Raw genomic sequence first — 17117 nt, 5'->3', positions numbered from 1 at the left:
TTAGTCTCTCAAGAGTGGGTGTTTTTAGCTCCCAAAGTCCCCCAGCTCAGAAAGGAGTGGTGCCTTCCTGTTGGTTTTGAGACTTAATTCTCCCAGCACTCTGTATCAGTTGAGAGTAAGACTGGGCTGTGATGGTCCCCACTTACAGAGAAGGAAGCAGGGGCTCCTCCGGAGCTGCCAGGTGTTTGACAACAACTGGTCTCCCGGGCGCTGGCATTCAGAAGTCTACAGGGAGCATGGCCCCAAGCCTGCTGCTCATGCCAGCGAGGACTCTGGGGAAGAGCAGAGCAGGGTCCATTGGGATCATGGGTTGTGACGTAGGGTAGGAGCAGATGAACCCTGAGTCTGGAGGCCTGAGAGTGAGTCTCCGGGTTTCTACTCCCTCCCTGTAGGACCTGGGGGGGGGGGGTGCGGGATGGAACTTCCAAAAAAGACACAGAATCAGGTCGTACTGCACAGCGTTATGACATGATTCCTGGGCAAGTATCATGTGTAGGGTCTGGCCTTTACAATTTTTCCACGCGGTCAGTCACAGTGTCACTCCGTGCCCACGGACACAACAGGGACTCGCCGCCGCCGCCTCCGCCGCCACCGCCTGTGGTCTAGGTGACTGGCCTGTGGTGGAGGACTGCTCTGCTTCAATCCCTCTTAGACCCGTGCTAGCTGGTTCTGCTTTACCTCCATTACTCTGGCGAGGAGAGGGCCCTGCCCGCAGCCTCCTCCGCAATCCATACTCAGCTCCTTGGGCCTCCTAACCACTTCCTCTCTCCTGACTTCTGGGTAGCCCTTGGTGGCAGAATGGCTTTCGTTGTTGCTGCAGGAGCTGAATAAGCAGCATCAGCTCACTCATTTGCCTGTCGGTTTATCAGAGCTGCGTTCCGAGGGGAGCTGTGGAGCCGCCGTGCCTTCCGCTTTCTTTCAAGCTCCCTGGTCTTGCCGCATCTCCTCATCAGCCGTCCAGTCCATCCCTCAGGCACCGTAGCTCCTGCTAAATGCCAGATAGGCAACAACTCGAGGGATCCAGTCCCCATGGAGGAAGGGGAGTCTAGAGCCCCTTGGGTACCAGCAGCATGGTGGTGGGAGAGAGAAGCTAGCCTAGACAGGGTGGGTTAAGAAGGAACCTTCCCTTTGCTCAGATCCTGGCTCTGGGAAGTCTTATTCCAGCATCTAATCGTCACCAGATAGAAGGCTCAGCTGGACCTTCTGCAGAAGCTGCTAATTGCAAACACTCTGAGCTCATTGATCCAAAGCCGCTCTGATTAAGTAATTATTCACAACAGCACCTAGGAGGGCTGAGGGGAGATTAGCGGGAAAGGACCATCGCACCAGGTCTCCATTGCGGAGAGGCCTCTCGGCTTGCTCCCAGAAAGAGCTTGAGTCTGGCCCAACTCTTTAATTACCTTCTGAGGCACTAAAGTTTAAATTAAATCCAGATTGTTTTCATATTAGCCTCTGCAGAGCCCTGAGCCAAGCATCTGAGGGGCCGGCGTGGGAGGGGGTAGGGCTGTGGCAGGTGGAGTAGTTTTTAACTTGGGCTCTCGAGCTGGAGAACTTCACGCAGTGAAGGGCGGAACCAGGAGAATCGGTCCCTGGCAGAGGTGTACCGACATCCTGGGATGCTTGTGTAACGTCGGATTTGCCATTCTCAGACGTCCCCGGGGGGGTGCTCAAAGGCAGCTTCAGTGAGGACTGCTAACACGGGGACCCCAGCGCCGGGGCCACACCTGTCCCTCAGGCAGGTGCTAGCACCAGACCTGAATAAGACTGTGCCTCCAGTCACCACCCGCACCGGAAGTGTCCCCAGTGTTCTCCACGCCTCTGCACGTGCCGTCTCTGGAACCTAGCCTCTGGAATGGCCATCGTCATTCAGCTGCCACAGTAATAACCAGAGACGGGACTTAGGATATGGGCTCACCTGTCAGGTGCATTTTTTAAAAAATTTCCTAGCTCCTCCTTTGTCAAGACTGCAGCATGCACTAAAGCTTCTTCATCTGCTCTTCACCAGGCCTTAGAGTTGTCTGTGGGAGAGGAGAGGAGAGGAGCTGGGAAACACTGGCCATAGGGCCCCCCCCAGGGCCCAGCAGCCGGGCTGGAGATGGGGAGCAGACGCCATCATGGCTGCCTCTTCCCGATAGCTGCTCCCCTAACTTTCCCACAAGGTAATACTGATGGAGTAGCTGTCATTGCTCATCCTCCTTGTTGCCCTAACCTGCGGTGACACGGAGAGAGGGGTCCTGTCTCTCTAGCTCTGGCCACAGCACGCCCATCCTCCCTCAGCCATCCGAGTCGCCTAATGCACTTCCTATTGAAAGCCTTGGGTTCCAGCACCTTCCATCCCCGTTAGAGCTCAGCGCCTCTCGGGTGGGGAGGTGAGAAGACATGCAACAGGAAGGGGCCGCATTGGCTCTCGGGGCTGCTTAGCTTCCTCAGAGCCTCCTCTGCTCACTGCAGTTTGGCCATATTTTGCAAACAGACACAAGTCCCCTGGGAGAGCGCCACATTACCTGGGCCCTTCCCTGCCTGAGCGCTCCGGTTTCCTGGGGGAGTAAGCTGGCTTTCTGTGCGTTGTAGAATAATGTGCAGTGGTACTGTTCTCTTCCCTAATGAAGCCCCAGTGACTGCACATGTGACACGAGGCAGGCTGCTCTGCAGTCCTCCCGAATGGCCGTTGCTCTCACACCAAAAGCTAATGAAGGCAAGAGCCTCTCTCTCTCTGCCCGCTCCATCCTGAACTGCTGGGCCAGCTGCTCTCTGTGTCACTGGAGGAGTTTCCATTACAGGTGAAGGTCTGACCGGGTTTATTAATTGCATTCATTAGTGCTGGCTACCCGCAAGCCTAGACTATCCGAGGAGGCTGCTTCCCCCAACCCTCCCGGCACAGAACCGACCCTGAAAGATAGCAGCATAGCTCCAACCCCCAATCCTACCACTTAGTGTAGCATTTGACTGGGGACTCTGTAAGCAATGTGCTCACAATGTGCTCAATCAATCATTCATGCTTTCTCTCCATAAATATATTTGGAACAATTACTACATAACCCCCTACAACAAGGCTGGGAATGTGGGTGCCGGTAAGTCATACCACTCACCCATCGCAAGGCTTACCCAACTAGGAGAAGGCACAGAAACTGAAACCCCAGTCTCTTGGCCTTCTATTGGCACAGCTGTAAAATAAATGAGGGGAGATGCCATTCTTTATATCATCAGCATCTCCGCGGGCTTAAAAATAAAGCATAACAATAAAATCCCATCATACCATGCAGACAGTTGGGATATGAGTCCCTGCTACATGCCAGTAGCTGTGAGCTATGCTTTACTGATATCATATTCCATGCAGTGATGCCGGGAGCTAAGCTTCGTTTTGCCATTTCACAGATGGAAAAAACTACAGTTTACAAAAGGCAGTGAGAGGGTTATGAGAGTCCATCAATAGCTACGTAATGAGAGCATCCTTCAAGCAGGTAACGGGCTGCATTCCATGCTGAGGGCTAACAGTTCTCTCTTATGCTCTTAAGATCAAGCGGGAGATGGCGCCGGGCCGGAAGACCTTGGGAAAGAAATAACCTTAAAGCTGAGATGTGAGGGAGATGTGGGCAAGACAGTGGGTCTAGGGACATTGAGGTAAAACGTGGCATGGGCAGCAAGGCCAGAGCAGGAAGACCGTGGGTTGATCCCGCAGGCCACTTAAACGACTGACATAGGCTCAGCCAACAGAGCAACCAAGAGCCTCAGAAGTAGCCACACGGTGGGGTGACTTGACCCAGTGTCCGATTCTTTGTGACTTCTGGATTGGGAGGTTGTAGAGAGTAAGCCAGGGAGACCAGTTAGGAGCCTGCTGTGGCTAACCCAGTGGTGAGCAATGGCGGTGTTGCGGACGGCGATGGGCAGTAGAGACAGTGAGAGAAACATTTTTTGTGGCCAACGGATTGAGAAGGTGAGGGACATGGGAAAATCCAGGGCAACTTCCAGTGTCTTCTCTGAGGGCAAATATCTGGAGGTACGTACCACTTCCTGCCTCCAGGACGGGGCACTGCTGGAGGGGTCATCTCTGGTCCTTTTGGAGCAGACAAAGATGCATTGCATGGACAGCAGAGGACGCTGAGCAACGAAAGCCCAGGTAGACACAGGGAGGGAGCAGAGCCCAGTGTGGTTGACCTGAGATGCTCAACATGGCAGAGATAATGTCGCGAAACAGACGAGGATCCTGGTGGCCCTGGTTTAACCAGATGTCCCCAGGAGAGCATCATCAGTTCTACAGACTGATTCTCCCACCGGGAGCTGTGACAAGAATAGTCCCTCTGCCTGGCAGAGTACAGGGCCAGCAGGTGGGTGTGGTTAGCAGTTCCATTCTGGAACATGTTATTTTTCCCTGGGAAACATTCTCTGACTTCCCAGTTCCTAGGTTGTGACTTCCAGTTAGTCTCACCATCCAGGGAGTGACAGACACTTTAAGAGGCAACCAGCCTGTAGTGTGGCTACGGGGCCAAATCTGAACAAATGGCTCTCTGCAGGCCGTCATCCTTTATTCCTTCCTCTGGAATATATCATGCTCCAGGCAGGCGGCGCTTGGCTTTGCCCTCACAAAGACCGCACAGTTGAAGATACCGTGAGTGAACCGGGCCCAGTAATTGGGTGTCTTCTATCTCTGTTTCTGTTCTCTGATCTCCCTCCAGCCATGCCATGGCTCCCTGCCCCTGGACTTGCTGTTGAGCCACACATTCACTCGTTCAAGATTGCACTGCCTGATTCCTTCAGCTGTTCCCAGCCTCTGAGCTCTGGGAAGTCTGGGGGGAATCCAGCAGGCTTGTGAATATACAGGCTACCTGCGTGCCTCGAGGTTTAGTTTAACATGGCTGACGAATTTATCTTTCGGTGTGTGAGTGATTTCATTGCAAGTTGACTTGGCAATTTTCTCTGCTCAGAGTATATTCTAAATTGATGGTGTGCTGCAGATGGAGGGAAAATGAGCGTCATTAATTTTCAGTTTCCAAATGGGAGATTGACTGAAGAGTCCATGTCCTGTTTTTGGATAATCACACTACTGGTTAGAGCTGGGCAGGTCAGAAGGCACAGGCTCGGTCCCCAGGAAGCTCTGAGTCAGGGCCGATAACTGGGTGAGTGGGAGCATGTTCCCCCAACCAGACTTGGTACCTGGGCAAAGAGCAAGAACCTGTGCCTTCAGCAGTAACTGCTTCTTTTCCGTTTGTGAGCACAGGTTAGCAGACGTGTTGGCAGGTGGCTTGTGGGAGCTCGCTGTCTTCCTTCCTTCTCCATCCCTCTTAAAAGGCCCGAGGGAAGGAGAGAAGACCCACATTTGGGTAGCTAGTGATCATGGGAGCCTCTGCAGAGACAGAAGTCAGAGAGTAAAAGCTACCTTCACCAGTTCTAGCCAGTGTGGCAGCCTGCTCTGGTGGCGAGATCCGGATTCTGTGCTGCCCAGGGTGCAAGGGCTCTGCCACGCGGGACATGAGTAGCTTGAGATGAGACATGTGCCTGAGGAATCCGGCTGTACATTTATTTAATACCAGTTCACTTACACAGGATCACACTTGTGCCCACTTGCATATATTTTGTAGGTAGCCTAAGCCAGTTATAATTTTTTTGCATTTGACTTAGGTTTTTTTTTTTCTGAAATGTACAGCACTCACTTGCTCTAAGCCTACCTCTAAATATTGTTTAAAATAATAATTATGGAAAAGGAGTAAAAACCCTAACTGGCACAGTCTTCACATGATCATGTAATTTGCTAAGAGCTGGAAACATACTGCCAGATTTGCCATGACCTTATTACCCTGGGCTTACAGATAAGGGAACTGAGGTCCCGGGAAATTTAGGGGATAGGTCTGTGGCAGGTGATAAAGCTAAGATTCACTCTAGGCAGGGACTCCACGGTGTGACATTCTACTCCCTGCCCGTGTCTATAGTCAGCTCTCTGTGTTACAGGCAAAGCAGCAGGGTTGTTAGCAACTTGGTATCAACAGCTGGATACAATTGCTGGATGCAATGCGGATACTAAAGTCTGCATCCTCGATGAACCGAAGGTAGGAATGAAAAATTGCAGGTCGTATGGAGGCGGCCTGGGCCTGCACTTCCACGCCCGTTTGGGAGTTAGAGAAAGACCTTCATCAAGTGAGGTCTGCAAAGCTGGCTGGTACACCAGCTGTGGCTGAAGAGCAGACACCAACCATAAAATGGGGAAAGTGCCTTCCCCTGCGTCCTCCCCTAACAGGATGCAGTCGAGCGCTGTGCTTTCTGGAGACTGGAGTGGGGTTGGGATGACACTTTGTGTCTCCATCATCTTTCTCTGAGGATTCCAGGGAGAGCTGGGAATGTCAGCAAGTCTGAGCCACCAGCTGTATCCTCTCAACACTGGGAGAGGACCAGATTCAGGTCCGCATTAGAATGGCGGTGTGCTCAACTCCGTAGCTTGCTTGGTCTACTGCAGCTTTAAAGAAGCTAACAGCAGTGAAGGTCGGTTCCTGGTTCCCTTTTGGTTTGTTAGACTTTTCTGTGATTGCTGACAGACACAAGCCAATTGCGCCTTCTCCGGTATCCTGATAGCATCCCACTGCCTGCATCCCTAGCCAACATTCTCTCCCTGGGAATGACGGTGGTCCCTGAAAGGAACGGCAGGGAGCACTCCAGAGCCCGCTCCGGTCTTTCCACTCTTCTCTTCTTTAGGACTCCCTGTCTTAGGTCTATACACCCTCACATAGTTTGCACCCAATGCCACTCATCACCCTGACTTTTTCCTTGTCCTTAGTACCAGCACCCACCACTCTGTCACAAGCTAAAACGGTGACCAGGGCTGAGCCAGAAAGGGCTGTTACCATGGTGAAGATGTTTGCCTGTCAGTAGTGGAGAGTTGCTATGAGTACGTGGAAGGCAAAAACTGAGGCCAAATTCACAAGTGCACTTTGTCCCAGTACGAAATGGGGAAATCCGCTGCTCCTGGGCTATCGTGGCGCCCCAGGTATTTTCTCCCTAGAAGCATGATCTGGTTAATCTCTTAGTGTGAGCACACTGGAAGGTGTCATGCTCTCTAGCAAGTTGCAATAACAAGTTCTGTGCGCTTGGCAAAAGGGCTGTCAGTCAGACTTGGAGGACGCTGCCCAAATGTGAAGTGCTTGCAGCTTGCTCGGTCTGCGACAGTCCAAGTCTGAACAGCCATCTGTCCTGGGAATCCAGCTCTTTCCTTGTCTCATGTCTGCCTTGTGACAGTAGCGCTCCTCAGGGAGGGGCCGTTCAGAGTGTCTGGGCAAGGAGGACTGCCTTGAATGCAGCCCGGCCGCTGAACGTGTACACGGATGGCGGAGAGGACCGTGCTCACCATCTGCTGTGTGTTTCCCTGCAGCCTGCACAGACAAGGAACTGAGGGACCTCGCTTCCCGGCTGAAGGACTGGTTCGGGGCCCTTCACGAGGACGCCAACAGAGTCATCAAGCCCACCAGCTCCGACGCAGCCCAAGGCAGTAAGACTACTCTGCTCTTGCGATCGCACTATAAGCATCTCTTCTCAGTTGTCAGGCACACGGGTTTAGCAACAGTGCATGTTGGCTAAAGAAAGCCATTAAAACGCATCCCAGTTTTAGAAACATTAGGTTATTAAAGAGTGGATAGTTTAGAATCTTTTATTTTGGGGAAAAATGTGATTTCAAAGAGGTCATGTTTTATATAGATAGAAAACATACTACACAGAAAAAAGTTGTGTGTAAATACATGTACATACACACAGTATTACACTGAAGTCCTTTTCCTTGTTGTACATGGAAATGCATGTGTGTTGAGGAGTTTGTACGCTTTACAGGTTAATATACCACCTGGAAATTTGCACACCTAGAAATATTTTGCTTTCAGGTTATTGAGTGGTTTCTTGCAGGAGCCAAATAGGATCCTAATCATGGCTGCAACAACTTAAGGGGCCTTTAATTGGGACATTTAGGTTTTTGCTAACACAGGCAACAGTGTACCAAGCAGCGTAGATAATATGGTTTTTTTTGTGTATACTGGGCAGCTGTGTTTAACTTTCCCCAGAACCCAAGACAGGTGCCCCTCCTACTTCTTCTCCATTAACACTCAAACTCCCTAGAACTCTGGATGAGCAGAGGCCACACACACTTGTACTCCACCTCACCATGCTTTGAATTCCAAGGTAGTTGTGCTAACTACTACAGTAGAGATTCCCCGATCCGCCTGACCCTTCAAATACAGCTACCCTGGCTGTGTGTGCATTTGTGAGGGCCTGGTCGAAGTATTTACCCAGCCTCCTGCCTGCAGTCGTTTGGATGGAACTGTGAAAGCAATGCTCTTTGCTTGAAGGCAGCAGGTGAAACATCACTGTCAACTCTGCCACCCAGACGTTAGGGCAGCTGAAGCGGAGGCATCATTTAAAGATAGGTTATAGACTGGCCTGAGCCACCTGGCTAGAGGGTGACTCAAAGAACAAAAGCAATGACCTTAACTTCTGTTAGTGATACCCTGGAGATAAATGAAAAGTTGCTAGGTGTAACAGTTTCACTCTGTTGCCTCAATGGTAGATTACTGCTTGCTTCTCAGAATGCCCCTTACAGGGTGGGGAGGTCTTAGTAGCCATGTCTATAGGATGGTGAGGTTAGAGAGGTTTTTTGTTTTGTTTCCCATTCCTCCCAGAGGTTCCCTGGGAGTTTGTGTGCACTAATTTTCATCTAGAAGAGCTTGTCTGTGAGTCCCCTCAACACCAGCCCAGCCCCTGGCTTTCAGAGTAACTTCTCCACAGAAAGAAGGCAGGCTGTTAGGAAGAAACCTCCTTGAAGCCTTCAGCAGGTCCTCTGAGCCTTTCAGTAGACAGGTGGGAGCCTGGGAAACACTTGTATACCCAGGAGTAAACTGAGGCCCCAAAGGCACTGTAGGTTTGATGTCCTGAAGCCACAGGGTAGGAATGGGGAGCCTTAGAGGAAGGATGTTTTTGGTCCTGTGAGGCCAGAGAAAAGAGCAAGACTTTTGTCAGGCCAAATGTCCTGAAGGGGCAGCCCTGGAGCCTTGCTCTGAGTCCCGCTGTCTGTCTCTCTGTCACTGCCAGGTGCAGGTGCCCTTTTCTGAAACTAGCAATAGGAGGTGCAGACTTGACCTTTTGACTAAGCAACACAGCTTGGCATTTCTTCTGGTTGACAAATCAGGAAGGTCATTCAAACAGAGGCCATGTCATACCCCATAGTCTCTCATTTGTGGAAAAAAATTAAAGGATGTTAATCCTTTGGTAGCAAAAATGAATAGATACAATTATGTGAAAGGGTAAACTTAAAGCTGGCTAGAAAAACCCCTATAGCTGGAAAACAAATATTTTTACTAATAGGATGTGTTGAAAGTACCGGGGTTATTTAAGATGGAGGTCTCCCCTCAGAGGGCTCCTTGTCTGGTTAGCGAGCATCAGCAGTGAGGAATGCTCACAGGAGGTTGCTGTGGCCTCTGTAGAGAAGGAACATGTGGCTTCATCTTCCAAGAGTCCCGTTAAACAAAGGTTCCCCATGGTGTACAAGAAGGGTAGGGACACTGAAGTTATAGCTTTTTCTCTTTTGGGGGCCCACTACCCAGCTCCCAAATAATCACACAGAGGCTCACTCTTTCTTATGAATACCCAGCCTTAGCTTGGCTTACTTCTAGCCAGCTTTTCTTAAATTATCTCATCTACCTTTTGTCTCTGGGCTTTTATCTTTCTCTGTCCTATATACTTTTCTTTCCTTCTTACTCCATGGCTTGCTGTGTAGCTGGTTGGCTGACTCCTGATGTCCTCTCTACTCTCACTCCTGGATTCTTTCTGCCTGCCAGCACCACCTATCCTTTCTCCTGCCTAGCAATTGGACATTCAGTTCTTTATTTAGACCAGTCAGGTGTTTCAGACAGGCAAAGTAACACAGCTTCACAGTTAAACAAATGCAACATAAAAGAATGCAGCACATCTTTGCATCATCAAACAAATGTTCCACAGCATAAACAAATGCAACACATCTAAAACTATTCCACAACGTGGCGTGGACAGTCTATCTCATCACAGCCCTATGCTGCAGACACCGTATCCCAGACAAGGTACCGTAAGCCAGCTGGATGCTTTCAAGACAGATGTGTCAAAGAAGGCAGAGGGGAGCCTGGGAGAGACAGCGTGGGGACTCCAGATCTGGACGGGGCTGCCTGGATTTCAACTCTAATTCTGAAATCACATGGTCTTGCTATTCATCTACAAGGTAGAGATGACGTCATTTCAAAGACTGCTACTTGGGTTCTGTGAGATAATGAAGTGTAGAGTGCTTAGAAACACTTTTATCTGTGCTATCCTAGGAAAATAAAGCCAGTCCTACAGACTCAGTGCCTAGGACAAGCTGGAATCTTGTCATCCATTGAGTGAGAGAGAAAGATGGGCCTGATGTCTGTCCATAGACCTGTGGCTTCCAGAGTGTGGAGCTGAGTGCAAGCATTCCTGCATTTCCAGTCTCCACACGGAAACAAAGACTCCTTTAAGGGAAACAACTCCCCCTTCCCTGGGGAAATAAGAAAGAAATGATTTTCTGAGCCGGATTCCCTCTTCTGTGGCTCCTCGGGGGAATTGCAGGAAAGAAGGAAGGGAACAGAGGCAGGACCTGGGGTGTTCTGCCCTCCAGACTCTGAAGGGGCTGAAGGAGCCTCTGGGATAGATGAGCCTCCCACACCTGCTATTGTCTCCCCCCCCTCCAGCATTCTGAGTTTTCATTTTTTTTCCTAAAAATTGCAGCTCAGGTTTCAGTATTATACAGTTTACGTTTTAGCGTGTTTGTGGGTCTCTTTTCAGTCACATCTTGCAAGCAGGTTCATAGACAACAGGACTCATTACCTATAACACAGACACATTATCATAGGGAATGGTTTCTTTTCTGAAGATGTTTTCCCCAAGGCTGGCTCCTGCTTTTAGGATGTTTACATGTCTCATGTATAAAGGAAAAACCCTGAAGGGAGGACACAGTAGGGCGCATCCCGGCCCCTCGGGGGCACCAGGTTAGGGAACAGCTGGGTGTGCTCCCTGCCTGGAAGGCTAAGGTACCCCCTCTCTCACAGGGTTTGACACCAGCATCCTGCCCATTTGCAAGGACTCCCTGGGCTGGATGTTCAACAAGCTGGACATGAACTATGATCTCTTGCTGGACCACTCGGAGATCAACGCCATCTACCTAGACAAGTACGAGCCCTGTATCAAGCCGCTCTTCAACTCCTGTGACTCCTTCAAGGATGGCAAACTTTCCAACAACGAGTGGTGCTATTGCTTCCAGAAGCCAGGCGGTAAGTCAGGTGGGCACGAGGGCACCAGAGATCTGTGTATAGAAAGACATGACCAAGGGCCACCCTATGGAAAGGCAACCCAAAGGCATCTGTCTGCTTTTAACATGGCATTTCAGGAAGCCAAGAATAAAATGGTGGTTTCTCTTCACAGAGTAATTCTTTCCTTTTAGAAAAGCATCCTTACTTACTATGCTTAGCATTTTCATCTAAAAAACAGGTGCACAGAAACCTTCACCACACGGTTCTCAAGGTCACCATTGTTGTGCCCAAATTCTGAACCCCAAAATCACCAAGAGGCCCATTTCATTGCAAAAGCAAAGAGTCTTCTATTGTAGATATTTAACAAGCTAACCCCATTAGCTGGGGTCCTTCACCCCGCCCCCATGGCGAATGGCTGGAGAAAGACCCCAAGCAACCTCGAGGCAGGGATCTTAAAGGGCAGCATAAGGGGAGTGTCTAGGGGTATGAAACAGTCTCAGGATTGGTGCGCTTCCAGGTTTGGGTGACCCGCCCTGTGTTGATTGGTCAACTGGTTGTTATGTCCCATAGGCCCTCCCAGGATGGTTGCTATGCTCTGCATGTCACTGTTGTGCACTGTCCTTAAAGCACAGCTCCGCCAGCTAACTTCTGATTGGTTCCTTACCACGAGGAGGGCATGTGACCCCTAGTGACCAGGACAGGAGCCGCAAGGCCATGCAAGCACATGTTAGTCTGTCATGGCTGCTAAAATGGGGGACTGGTCACCACACCTCAGTGTGAAACACACTATACAAATGCAAGAGGATCGTATTTCCCATTGTCACATGAATTCTCCTTAATTATAATATGTTTGCTTGTAGCAAAACTACAGCTAACAAGACACACCATATCTAAGGAATATAGGGATATCAGGTGTCTCCTGTCACCCAAAGTCTAGGCAAGCGAGCCAGCCTGGTGCAGTACTCCATCCAGAGTCCGGGCTCTGCTGTTCCGTGCTCGCCTTTCCCGTCTGTCTCTGCCTCCTGAGGGAGGGGGGTGTACCCAGCGGACCAGAAGTCTGGCTGTCTGTCTACTAACAGTATTTAAATTGGGCAGTATTATGCATGTGCACAAAGATGCCGGGACACACACCCAGAATGTAGACACTCCAGAGAGCTCTCGGTGAAGAATAATTTCATTTGCACACTCACGGGGTTGTCAGGTGGACCCCCAGGGCCAGAGCACACACTTTCACGCTTCAGCACGGCTGCCAATCTGCCTTCCAAAGAAGCTGAGTCAGATACTTTTGATGAGAGAAAAAAAGCTTCATGGCACTATCAGATCTAGCCACCATTGCCAAAGTGGGGGGCAAAACAACGCATGCTCCCCTCTGACTTCATTCTGTGTGTCATGAACGAATCCAAGTAACTGGGACAGTCTTAAGTTTCTGTGTCCTTGAAATAACTCTATATGCTTTTGTACATTTTTCTTGTTGGAGTTGCGTTTTGTCTTCTATAGGAAAATGCGTATCTATGAGCTCAGAGCTTGGCCAGTGATGGGTACTAGAGGGTTATTTTTTTCCGGCTTTGACTTTGTATGTTTTTCTCATTAGTGAGGAAAATTTTTCATTTTGACAGAGTTGCATGTCTTCATTTTCTTACTGTATGTCTTTTTATAAGTCATAACGTTTGCATTAGGCTCTGAAGGGCATTTTTTCACTTGAATCTGGTAAAGCAACTTTCTCATGCTTTTACTAACTTTGGTGGTTTTGTTTGTTCAAAGTCTGCATTGCTCTACCCATGTGTACACACATTAGAGGCCTCAGCTTCTACGCAAGCGTGGAGATGATGACCTCATTGCCTTTTTTGTCACTTATTGACTAGTCTCTCTTCTGTCAATAGCATGTCTGATACACATGCATGTGTCTTAGATTTATTCCTGAATACTAAGGCCCGCTTTCCTAAATATCCATAAATCAATTCTATCCCACTTAAGTGACAGTTGATCAACCCTAGGCTTTGGTCTATTGTAGGTCTCGCCTCTCTTGCTTTTCTGCCCTCCTGAACTTCAGGATGCATTTCCCCCACGTATTGAAAATTCCTCTCCACTGTATGATATTGAACGCTTTTATCTCAGAGGCTCCTCATAGCTGGTGGAGTTAAGAGTTTTCAGTTCTGCGGTCATCTCGGTTCCCTGTCATGGCGCGACTGTAAACGAGTCCTCTTTCCCTTCTGCTCCCTCACTGAGTTCTCTCTCTCTCCAGTGGCTCTGTTCGGCTCTCTTGGTGTTTTCGGGTATAAACTGCATTGTGTGCAAACATTGATAAACTTTTCTGTAAATATTAAAATATAATCGCATTGTTTCCCCTTCCCTTTGTACCTCATTTCTCTCTGCTCTGTAACTGTATTAGCTAACACAGGTTGGAGCTAAATAATAGCGATTGTTTTACTTTGGCCTAAAATGCTCTTGGCACAGAGCCTGACCCGCCCACTGTGCTGAGTATACTCATTGCCTTACACAAAGTACTGAGTTATGTACTTGACCACAAGGCTATTTCTGGCTAGACTCCCCTTTGGCATGGGGGTGGGGGGAGAAGTTAGGACTCCTAGGTGTGCCTAGGAATGATACAGCATCCAGGATTAGTTCTGAGAAAAAACTGTTTTTCATTTTTAATATTTCCCTAATTTCCCTTTTATCTCCATCTTATTGCTTATTGTTTGTTATATTTCATTATTTCTTCAAGAAACTTAAAGATGATGGGTGTCACGCTTAGAATTTATAGGTCACTGTTAAGTACATCCAGAGTTTTCTCCAGAGCAGAGCTGTAGTAGACACTACATGTTGGTGTCTGGTAATTTTATGGCTAAGGCTCCGTTGACCTCTGACTCAAGAAAAACCTGAGATATTGTGGTATTCTCCAGTCTTATGGATGCTTTAGTTTTCTAAGATTTTTCTCAAAGTGTTTGGAGGTTGCCTTTCTAGAAGATAACTAGTAGAAATGTTTGAAAATAGTCCTGCTTTCTTCTTGGAAACATGAAGCCTTTGTAGTTTTTCTTCTCTTTTACGGGTGATGTAACCACTGTGCCTGGAAGCTGGTGGGATGTGCTCTGGGTTGAATGAGAAATGTCCCCATAGACTCTAGGATTTGAACAACTGGTTCCCAGCTGGTGATGCTGCTTAGAGAGTTTGAGGAACCTTTATAAGGCAGGGCTTCTCCCCACTGCCCGATGCCTCTCTCGGTCTCCTGTGCAGAGGGGAGATGTCATCAATAATCTTCTTGCTCCTGTCTGCATGGTATGCCTTCCAGATCCCAGTGGACTCCAGCCTCCTGGACTTTTCTAAGTCACCCCGATGATGCACCATGGCCAAAAGCAATAGAAAAGAAGCTATGAGTGCAACTGGAGTTTCTTTTCTGCCAGGTCCCACTGCCCTCAGCCCCAAATAAGCACACAGAGATGCTATATTATAAAATTGTTGGCAAATGGCTAGGGCTTTTTACTGGCTAGCTCTGTCTTAATTATTAACCCATTTCTATTAACCTAAGTGTTTCCACATGGTCTTATCTTACCAGAGGAGGATCCAGACCTGTTACTCCTTCCTCGTCTACATGACATGTCTCCACAGTCTCCCTCTCTGCCTACCTTTCTCAGAATTCTCCTCATCTCCTAGCCCCCCGCCTATCTCCCTGCCTCTATTGGCCAATAAGTGTTTCCATTCATCAATCAGAAAGAGAAACATATATACAGAAGGACATCCCTCATCATATGCAGGAATCTTTTTTCTGTTCAAGGACCTTAATTTCCTAGAAGCCACCTTAGCTCAGCTCTGTGTGCGGCATGGCTGAGAACTCTAGAATTAGACTCTCATTTCCAGGAAACTTTTCTTCAGTTAAGTTTAGTCTTTGTTTCATCTAAATTTCCTGGCTTTGGAGGCGAACTTCCTCTCTTCAATTTTCTACTTGTCTCTTCCCATGCCACACTCATCCTTGAGTCCGCGCATCTGCGTGCTGAGCTCTGCCCTTCCACAGCTCACTTTTTCATTAGTGTCCCTGACTTAGCGAGCCCTGCGCTGCCTGCTGTCACCTCCTCAGCGGCAAATCATTTCCAGGGTGGGTTTTTCATTTTATAAAAATGAAAAAAAAATTTGCGTGTGTGTCTTGTTCTTGTCTGCATTTAAGTAGATTTCCATCGGTTTCATTTTTTCTTTCTTTCTTTAAATAAGTTGTTTTTAAAACTATTGCAGGAAAACTTAAAGGAAGCGTGGTAAAACTGCAACATCACTCTCATCATCCTTCTGCATGCCAACTGTCTCTATTCTGCCACGGGTGATGATGTCCATTTACAAAACAGTGATAATAAGTATCTGCCTTGTATGGCGGTTGGAAAGATTTTAAAAAGCGCTAGAACATTCTAACACTTGAGTAAACGGTAGCTGTTTGTTATAGTACTACCAGCCTTCATTCTCACAGCGGGATTTGCTTCCGTGTCTCTCTTTACCCTGAATGAAGTAAGAAACACACATCTTGCAACCCCCACCCCTGTCTCACCGGGCAGCAGCGATGGCTGCTGGTGTAAAGAATGCAGAGGGGCAGAATTCCTTCCTGTGCCACGGGGACGCTGAGCTGATGGCAGGACCTGCCAAACACGTAAGACTGACAAAGGCAAGTCACGGACAAACCATGAAATACCAGTGAGGTCCTTTGTCATTTTGCCTGGTGGTAAATTCTTCTCCAGGGAGACCGCACAGGCCCATGCCCTGTCATCCACGCACTTCGCCACGCAGCTCCCTGTCTGTCCTTCACGGCAGTTTCCTCCTGGTTGTCCACACAGCGTGCATTCCTCAAGTGAGGACTCAGAGGCTGAAAGTGTTGGGTGAAGGGACGGACGTTGGGAGTCCTGAGTGTTGGGGAGGCAGAAAGAGCTGTGATGGAGTCTGGCTCTGGATGGCATTGCTTGCTCACTGCCTTGGCATGCCTGAGGGCTCCTAACCTCTCTCCTATGAGACGGGAACTTCAGGAGGTCAAGCATTATGACCCCTGGCTAGTTGGTCTGTATATTCAGAGTTCTTGCCCTCTAGTAAGCCTTAGCATCAGCCTTTTTAGCTCTCAGAGGACTTTGCTGAGTAAACTAAAGGGTGCTCCAGCCAATCACCTGGTGTTGCTCGGTTTGGTGTAGGTAGGAAGAGTCCCGTATTATGTAAGTAGCCTCCATGTGCTATTTTCAAGCGCCTTGAGATGTGGAGCTTTCCTTAAAATTAGTAACACTAATGGCCTGGATTTGTTTTGTTGCACAGCCGACAGCATATGGAGCAACTCCACACCCAGGTGTGCCGTTGCCAACATTTCCCCATCAAGAGTGCAGTCAATCATTAGAGATTATATCCTGTACCATCTGGAAACTGACGGCCATAAATTATTCTCTAGGTCTCCCTTGCCAGAACGAAATGAACAGAATTCAGAAGCTGAGCAAGGGGAAAAGCCTGTTGGGTAAGTACAATTCCTTGCCACTCATTAGAACAACTAATTAAACCATCCGCATCTCTTGTAGCGTTCAGCTCTGCAGTGTTTATTCAATTAGGGGCAGTGTCTTGTGGAAGAAGTGCCTCATCCCGCCCCCCCCCCAGCCTGAGCTCGTGCAAGCAGCTGGCCCATAGAGGACGCCCTCTACTGGCAAGAGAAGCCAGAGGTCAGGCCAGGGCCAGCAGGCAGCTCGGCCATGCTCTCCATACAACTCTCCCTCTGATGCTGGCTACACTTAACTCTTGGGTTTCTCCCTGTCAAATAAAGCCATCGAATGGAGCGCATGAGTATTTTCCCAGCTCTCAAAGTGAAAGGCTTTTCAGTTAGGCTATTTCGTCTCTTCCCCAGGGCCAGTTGTC

General features: G+C 48.9%; 1 protein-coding gene and 1 long non-coding RNA gene across 4 annotated transcripts in view; one reads left to right on the top strand and one right to left on the bottom strand.

Moving 5' to 3' along the window:
- The window catches only part of Spock1 (SPARC (osteonectin), cwcv and kazal like domains proteoglycan 1), a 491076-nt gene that overhangs the window by 464181 nt on the left and 9778 nt on the right, over positions 1–17117 (top strand). For both annotated transcript variants that reach the window (XM_005078400.4, XM_005078398.4), the window contains 3 exons: positions 7355–7471; positions 11061–11282; positions 16663–16725. In XM_005078400.4, the coding sequence (XP_005078457.1) occupies positions 7355–7471; positions 11061–11282; positions 16663–16725 (402 nt within the window). The remainder of the gene's footprint in view (positions 1–7354; positions 7472–11060; positions 11283–16662; positions 16726–17117) is intronic.
- LOC110342482 overlaps positions 14474–17117 on the bottom strand; it is a 49977-nt gene continuing 47333 nt past the window's right edge. For both annotated transcript variants that reach the window (XR_002384563.2, XR_002384562.2), the window contains exon 3: positions 14474–14578. This is a non-coding gene — a long non-coding RNA (uncharacterized LOC110342482). The remainder of the gene's footprint in view (positions 14579–17117) is intronic.

Source organism: Mesocricetus auratus, unplaced genomic scaffold (genome assembly GCF_017639785.1).
Source record: "Mesocricetus auratus isolate SY011 unplaced genomic scaffold, BCM_Maur_2.0 Super-Scaffold_100013, whole genome shotgun sequence".
Lineage (NCBI taxonomy): Eukaryota > Metazoa > Chordata > Mammalia > Rodentia > Cricetidae > Mesocricetus > Mesocricetus auratus.
This window is presented reverse-complemented; position numbering and strand designations above follow the sequence as displayed.